Here is an 8,674-nt window from a genome sequence, read left to right on the forward strand (position 1 = left end):
TAATTTCCTCAGCATTGTTATGTGGTACTTGAAACATCTGCAAGCCCCGCTCAGAGGAAAAAATACTCTGTGCATGCTTTAAGCAATAATGCCTTATTGTGCAGCCTTCCACTCTCTTAAAAATGACTGTCTCCAATTGCACTCTTTTTTCCTCTGATAGCAGAAACTGCTAAGCAGTACTCTCTGCACTCAAGCTTTTCCTGGTGGCAGTTTTCTGTTCCATTGCCTCTGTTCTGCCACCTGCTTTCATGCCACAGCTGTTCCCTTTCCTTTTGCTTGAAAGGTCACTCAAAGAAAACCAGACACGAATCAGGCACAACTACTAGAAACCTCCATCAGACAAGCCGGTTTCACACATCTTCTCTCTCACAGGCTTTCTAGTACCATCCCTCTGCCTTCTTTGAACTGTGATTCATCGTTTTCTTGCTTCCGTGGTCTTCTCTTGTCATGGCTTGGTGGTTACAATTCTCTGGACATTTCTTCTTTCCACAGAACCGCCCCTCTTCTGCTAGAGCAGCGAGCAACATTCAGGTTGCTTTCCACGGCTTTCTCACTGCTGGTGAAGGAACTGGAAGGAGTCACTCAGGTAGGGTCAACATTTCCTTCTCAGGTGTACAATTACAACCCTCAATCTGAAATCCATAGTTGAAAACAAAAGGGTAGAGCTGGCTTTGAAATGTTATGAATTTCTTACATAGAAAATATTGGAGTATAAGGGGAAAATATAGAAATTGCCTGGAAATTGTCACACTTATCTGATATTTCATACCTGTCTGAATCTTAATAGAAGGTCAAAGTTTCAGTGAAGAATATGTCCAGTTGTTCCTTATTTGTTGTGGGAAGTTGTGATGTCTTTTTGCAGAAAAAAAAATCAGGGATCTTCATAGAGCACTAATGGTTTCAAGTCCTTTTAGCTAACCTCTTGCATAGGTCCTGAAAAAGTTCCCCTCTCCTAATAGGAAAGGATAGAGGCAGTGGTAGGATTCAGCAGGTTCACACCACTTCGGCAGAACCGGGTGTTAAAATGGTGCTTGTAAACAACCAGTTGTTAAATTATTTGAATCCCACCACTGGAACCGGTTGTTAAATTATTTGAATCCCACCACTGGATAGAGACATCGATGGTATCCTGCGGAGCTGGACTTTTGCTCCAACATTCTCTCACCAACAACTATGATATTTTTTCTTCAGCAACCTTCCCAAATGGCAGACTGGAATCTATCAAAACTGTGTGTGTTTAGAAAAACAAAATAAGAATAGATATGCCATGTATAGATTGTCCCTTTAAAACTAAGAACTGGAGATGGGAGTCTGAAGAGAGCAAAAACTGGCACAAAGGCACCATAAGAAAGAGATGGAGGTGATAAAGTTGCAGTCATCAAGCCAACGAATAAAATCTCCGGTTTCTTTAATCTAGGCCTGGTAGTAAACAAGCAGGCTTCTCTTGATATTGACTCTATTCCAGTTAAAGAAACACACAGGAAACCAAGCAAAACTACTTCCTCTTTGGACCGAAAACACCTCAAAGAAGTTCCTTCCTCTTTACTGTGCTTCTACTGTGGTTTTTGTTCTAAGGCTGCCAACCTCCATGTGGGGATACGTCATTACATATCTCTATAGGTGAACCCACCCACATTATTCACCAGAATCTCCAGGTGGGGCCTGGTGTTCTGTTGAAATTACAACTGATCTCCAGACTGCAGAGATCCAGTTCCCGGGAGGAAATGGAGGGTAGGCTCTTTACATCATATCCCCAATGAGCTCACCCCTCTCTCCAAACTTCAGCCTTCCCAAGTATCAATCCAAGTGTCCAGGAATTCCCCAAGCTGAAGTTGGCAAACCAAAGTATAGCACACCACCATTTTTTCAAAGGGTAAAAGTATTCAGTAAAAATCAATGCACCTGCATACAAAAGGGAACTTTTGTTACTGGGCCTTTTTTGTGACTTTTGGCAACCTTGTAGGATTTTCAATTTGTCTCCGAGCGCCATTTCCCCCAATACACCTCTGGTTCTTGCTTTCTCCATTTTTATCCTCACAACAAGCTCACTCAGCACACTTCCAGAGCAGAGTGGAGATTTCAGCCTAAGTGCCCCGGATCCTAGCCCAACACTCTAATCAGTGAACCACACTGGCTCATGGGTAATGGACCAAAAATCTCTAATGAGTTGACCACTGCCCTGTTTAAATAATCTTCAGAGAGAGATGCATGACCTCCTGAAAGACACTGAAAGCTTTGGGTTGGCTAAGGCCAGGTTGGGGAAAACCCAGTTGCTTTCCAACAGAAGTGTAGATGGCCATCAAAACACAAAATTGATGTGTGGCACAGAATAAATCCAGGTTAGAGATGGGCCAGGCTAGCTTGATCACATCAGATCTCAGAAACAAATAATGACCTGGGAGATTGCTATGGAAGTCCAGGTTGCTATGCAGAGGCAGGCAATGGCAAACCACCTCTGTTCATCTCTTGCCTTACAAACTCTACTGGATCACCATAAAGTTGGCTGTGACTTAAGAACATAAGAAAGAGCCTGCTGGATCAGACCAGAGTCCACCTAGTCCAGCACCCTGCTACTCACAGTGGCCCACCAGATGCCTTTGGAAGCTCACGTGCAAGATGTGAAAGCAATGGCCTTCTGCTGCTGCTGCTCCCGAGCACCTGGTCTGCTAAGGCATTTGCAATCCCAGATCAAGGAGGATCAAGATTGGTAGCCATAGATCGACTTCTCCTCCAAAAATCTGTCCAAGCCCCTTTTAAAGCTATCCAAGTTAGTTGCCTGTGGCAGCATATTCCAAACACCAATCACAGGTTGCGTGAAAAAATGTTTCCTTTTATTAGTCCTAATTCTTCCCCCCAGCATTTTCAATGTATGCCCCCTGGTTCTAGTATTGTGAGAAAGAGAGAAAAATTTCTCTCTGTTAACATTTTCTATCCCATGCATAATTTTATAGACTTCAATCATATCCCCCCTCAGATGTCTCCTCTCCAAACTAGAGTCCCAAACGCTGCAGCCTCTCCTCATAAGGAAGGTGCTCTAATCCTTCAATCATCCTCGTTGCCCTTCTCTGCACTTTTTCTATCTCCTCAATATCCTTTTTGAGATGTGGCAACCAGAACTGAACACAGTACTCCAAGTGCGGTCGCACCACTGTGTTATATAAGGGCATGACAATCTTTGCAGTTTTATTATTAAGTCCTTTCCTAATTATCCCCAGCATAGAGTTTGCCTTTTTCACAGCTGCCATGCATTGAGTTGACATCCCCATGGAACTATCAACTAAGACGCCCAAATCCCTTTCCTGGTCTGTGATTGATAGCACTGACCCCTGTAGCGTGTATGTGAAGTTTGGATTTTTTGCCTCTATGTGCATCACTTTACATTTTGCTACATTAAACTGCATTTGCCATTTCTTAGTCTACTCACCTAATTTATAAAGGTCTGCTTGGAGTTCTTCGCAATCCTTTGTGGTTCTCCCCACCTACCTAATTTGGTATCATCTGCAAACTTGGCCACCATGCTACCCATTCCTACTTCCAGGTCATTTATGAATAGGTTAAAGAGCACCGGTCCCAAAACGGATCCTTGGGGGACACCACTCCCTACATCTCTCCATTGCAAGAACTTCCCATTACACCCACCCTTTGCTTCCTTGATGCCACTTCCCACTAGAGGTGGTTCATAATGGAACTGGTGACAAATTTAACTTTTTCTACCCCTCAACTCTTTTGCAGTTTCTCCAAACAAATTGCCAGAGAAGACCACCTCATACTGAAGTGAGATTTTTCCAACCCAAGTTCGCAGGGATGCAGAGATGCACAATGAACAGAACTGTCAATGGCTCCAGCTGCAGCTCCACAGCAGTGCCCATGGAGTGCTACATGGTCTTCAATGATCCAGCTCAGAAGATTGCCATTGCTGTGCTGTGCTGCTTTATTGGGAGCCTTTGCATCTTGGAGAACTCCCTGGTGTTGTATCTCATATTTTCTTCCCAAAAGATCCGGAACAAACCTTCCTATCTCTTCATCAGCAGCCTGGCTGCAGCAGACATACTAGCTAGTTTCATCTTTGTCTCCAGTTTTGTAAATTTCCATGTTTTCAATGGGACTGATTCCTCGAAGGAAGTCTTCTTGCTGAAGCTTGGCGGAGTCACCACGTCCTTCACAGCTTCCTTGGGCAGCCTGCTGTTGATGGCATTTGATCGATACATCTGTATCCTTAAGCCATCAAGATACAAGGTCATCATAACAACTAGAAGAGCTGTGACAGCTTTGGTGGTTCTCTGGGTTACCATTGTTCTCATCGCCTACCTGCCCCTCCTGGGATGGAACTGCTGCACCTTGAACTCTACCTGTTCTGAGTTGTTTCCATTTGTCAACACCACGTATCTCTCAAGCTGGACTGCTTTAGTAGTGATCCTTCTGATATGTATTGTGTATGCTTATATGCATGTCCTTTGGAAGGCCCATAAGCATGTGTTGTACATGAAGAAGCACCACACCCAAGCTGGACTACAAAACACAAGGATGAGAATGGACATCATGTTGGCCAAGACCTTAGTGATTGTCCTGGTGGTTCTCATCATGTGCTGGTTGCCAGTCTTGCTGCTCATGACTTACAGCATGTTTGACAAACTGAATGACACCATCAGGAAAATATTTGCCTTCTGTAGCACTCTTTGCCTGGTGAACTCTATGATTAACCCTGCTATCTATGCCTTACGGAGCAGGGAGTTGTGCTCCTCTTTGAGGAAAGTCTGTTCCTGTTTGGCAAGGATTCCTGGTTTCCCAGAGAGCAACCCAGAAGCAGAGAGCACTCAAAAGTCTGGCCCAGCAGAAACCCTTTGTGATGAAGAAATCTGCAATACAGAGTTAGAACCAAAGAATAACTGAACTCTAACACACACAGGCAGATGGATGGTTTCTTCCCATTTGTAAAGACTCTGAAGCTTATTTTCTAGAGGCTCAATTGCATGCCCACTCAGCAGCGGGGGGGGGGGGGGGGGGGCGTGATTTTGGGGGCCCCTCCTGGGATTTTGGCGGGGGTGCGCAAAAACAAAAACAAACCCCCCGCGGGGGCGCCAGCAGTGGACCCCCCCCCCCCCCCCACCTCCCCCCCCCCCCCCCCCCCCCCCCCCCCACCCCCCCCCCCCCCCACCCCCCCCCCCCCCCACCCCCCCCCCCCCCCACCCCAGGGGGGGGGCGGCAGTGATTCTGGGGTCCCATCCTGGAATTTTGCCCAGGGTCCCAAAATCACTAAGACTACCCCTGGGTGACCTTGAAACCAATACCATGCTGCCAGTTAACCTTCGTTGCAGGATTGTTGTGAGTATAAATTGGGAAAAGGAGAACCATGTGTACTGCTCTAAGCTCTGCTCAGAAAGGGCAGGATAAACATGTACTAAATATATAGGAATTGAAATGGATTGTCAGGACCTGAACAAACTTTACTGGAACCACATTTAGATAAACTCCATGGCAGCGCCTTGAGGGTATGGTTATGTTAGGGAGTGTTTGGTTGAGTGTATGGTTAGGGAAGGTGGGGCTGCAGCTCAGTGGCAGAACATCAATCCCTCTTGACATCTCCAGCTGAAAGGCCCAGGAAGAAGCTGATGTGCCAGATCTCTCCTTTAGACTTTGCAGAGTTACTTCCAGGATGACTATACAATATGAACCACTGACCTGATTCAATAAAAGTATGTTTCATGTCACACACTTGCAATACAGGATTGTCTGTGGATGACAGTCTTATACAATAAATGACAGGGGGCCTTCCAAACAGAAGGCTCAATCACTGTGGGCCAAGATTTGACATGAGTTATGTATTATTTATTTTACTTCATTTATACTTCATCTTTCTCCCCTATGGGAACTCAAAACAGCTTATGTTGTTTTCATGTCCTCCATTTTACTCTCACAACAACCCTGTGATGTAGATTAGGTTGAGAGTGTGTGTCTGGTGCAAGGTCATCTAGCAAGCTTCCATGGTGGAGTAGGGATTCAAACTTGGGTTTCCCAGATCAGGGCAGTATGATACACCATGATTCTGAAGAACAGGAAACAATTTAGAACTATGCTCAGAATTTAGCCTGGGAAGCTGATTTTTGTTTCTTTTCTTTTAAACCTAAGTTTCTAACTTTTATGGGTTGTAAATATTTTCTTGAAATGAAATGAGGCATTGTTTCTGATATCTCAAAAGTAGAGGCTGAGAACGATTTCCATGATAGGGATGGTGGCCGGGGGGGGGGGGGGGGGGGGGAACAATGCAAAACCAAAATAAATTACACAAAAGATAAATTAAACGTTTTCTTAATTTAATCCATTTTAGTGTTCACTTTTCATCAATTGTTAATTTTTCAGAATAAATTCTGAAAAGCAGAATAAACTCCGCTGTGCTTATGATTCTTATACATTTGATCAAGAGATGTCTGTTTTCTCTTCCAGATAACTGGAGCAAATTTAGTCGAGATGGCCTTGAATTCAAAGACTTAACAATGCAATCCTATTAATAGTTACTCCAATCTAAACTCAGGAAGGGTCCATCAGTCCCTACACAATCAGGTCCAGACTCAGATGCCAACAACCCCCAAACACTATGATTTATTGAGCTAGCATCGTAACATTTTAACTTCTGTAACATTTTAATTGAACAAAAACAAAAGCCAGAACTCTCAGGGAGTCATATCCTGCAATGCTGACTTAAGGTTTCTAATTCTAAAAAAAAAAAAATCTGCTGCCAGAATAGTGTAGAGAACCTGCCATGTGGAAGTTGCTACCCTGTATCAGCAGCGATGGGGAAACCACGCAAGCCCATCCCTGTGTTGAAAATTTCAGTCCTCTGCAATGATTTGTGAGATGTGTACAGATTTTGGCTTCTCAAGTTCCTCCTCCTCTCCTCCTAAAAAAGAAAATATCAAGTCCTTCTGGCCTGAAAATCTTCAGGCAATGCCCTATGGAAGCCAGAAATGGCTGAGTAGGCCCACTATTGGTTAGGGGTAGAACGTCAGAGCGAGCCAAAGCACACTGGTCAGAGTGTATTTCTTCCGGGCATAAAATTCATCTAGGACATTATTAGTAGTGTTGTTGTTATACTAATACAGCATAAACAATATGCGGAATTAATATAATAATTCTGTTTCAAACTCTACGGCTTGTAATCATCTGAAATTCCACTGTCACACCAGGGTTAACATTGTTTGTAAAATATTAAGATCTTCTACCATCCAGAATGCTATAAATCTGGAATGGCAGAGATTGCTTTCCTTCTCTGAGACACTCATAGTGGAAGAAGATACATTGATAGCTGAGATCTGTATCATAGGGTTGTGGCAGCTAGCTATTTATGGTGGATGTCTAACAACAGCTGTTATCCATACTAATAAGTAAATTGGGAAGTAGTATACACTGAGAATGATACAGATTGGCAAGAAATATACTACAACGACCTTTTGCTCCAAAAAAAGGCTGAAGGGGGGAAAAGGGAACAAAGCGGAAGAGGAGAAGGCAAAAGCAGGTGAAGCAGAGGAGGCAGGGGGTGCAGTTTTTAGGCTAGCAGCACCAAAATTTCAGGGATTTGTTGGGAGACTCTCCTGATGATACCATCCAGGTTTGGTTCAGGGGGTCCAAAGTTATGGACATCCAAAGGGGGTGCCCCCATTGTTTCCAATGGGAGCTAATAGGATATAGGGGCTACACCTTTGAGGGTCAATAACTTTGGACCCCCTGAATCAAACTTCACCAAACCTGGGTGGTATCACCAGGAGAGTCTCCTAAAGATAACCTGAAAGTTTGGTGCTGCTAGCTTAACAATTGCACTCCTGACTGCAGGCACCCTCCAAAATTCCCCAGATTCTCCTTTTAAATCCACCCCCTTTGGCATGGAGTTAAAGGGAGAATCTGAGGTCCCCAGTTTAAAAGTGATGCTGTTTCAGGGTGGGGGATAATCTACCCCAAAACAGCATCACTTTCAATGCTGTTTTAACTGGGGACCCCAGATTCTCCCTTTAAGGTGGATTTAAAAGGAGAATCTGGGCTTCCTAGTTTAAACACCAATGAAAGTGATGCTGTTTGGGGGTGGATTCCAGCATCACAGTGGCCGCCCATGGGGTGGGGGGATGCGCAAAACTCAGATTTTGCACCAGGCTCCATTGTCCCTAGCTACGCCTCTGCCTGGAGGGGAGGGCAGAAGGGATTGCTGGCTGGGAGCCCAGCCGGTGGGGGAGGCAGGGGAGTCTGCCGTCCCTGGCCTCAAAGAGCTGCTTTTATAAGCACTGAGGCCAGGGGTGGGGCTTGGGGAGTCGAGGCCACGCCACCAACCCCCCCATCACTGGGCAGAGAAGGAGGCAGCAGAGGCAAAGAAGAGCGAAGCAGAGAGGGCGGAAAGGGGGGGGGGAGACAGCGACAGCAAAGGAATGGGGCTAACAGGAGGCGGGCAACACAGAGAGAGAAAAGGAAGTAGGGTGCTGAAGGCTGCTAGTGGGGGAAATTACCAGCAATCTGTGGCTTAAGTTGCTGACGTTTACTCGGTCCCATAAGACCGGGGCTGCAGATGGGGAACCTAGTACCCCGGAAAGGGAAGGTGGGTTGGTTTACCAGCCACAGTCACAGACTGGAGAGGGTGCCACATATGGTGCCAAAAATGTCCTGACCACTCCGATTAGTTTTTAAAAAAACATAA

The 8,674-nt window shown here is 45.2% G+C and overlaps 1 protein-coding gene across 1 annotated transcript; it reads left to right on the forward strand.

Annotated features, from left to right (window-relative positions):
• The first annotated feature begins 445 nt into the window (after nt 1-445).
• CNR2 (cannabinoid receptor 2) lies at nt 446-4,970 on the forward strand. The gene is made up of 2 exons (XM_048500697.1): nt 446-586; nt 3,733-4,970. The coding sequence occupies exon 2, from the start codon at nt 3,805-3,807 to the stop codon at nt 4,888-4,890; it is 1,086 nt and encodes a 361-aa protein (XP_048356654.1). The 5' UTR covers nt 446-586; nt 3,733-3,804; the 3' UTR covers nt 4,891-4,970.
• The last annotated feature ends 3,704 nt before the right edge of the window (nt 4,971-8,674 follow it).

This window comes from Sphaerodactylus townsendi, linkage group LG06 (assembly GCF_021028975.2).
Source record: "Sphaerodactylus townsendi isolate TG3544 linkage group LG06, MPM_Stown_v2.3, whole genome shotgun sequence".
Taxonomy (NCBI): Eukaryota; Metazoa; Chordata; class Lepidosauria; order Squamata; family Sphaerodactylidae; genus Sphaerodactylus; species Sphaerodactylus townsendi.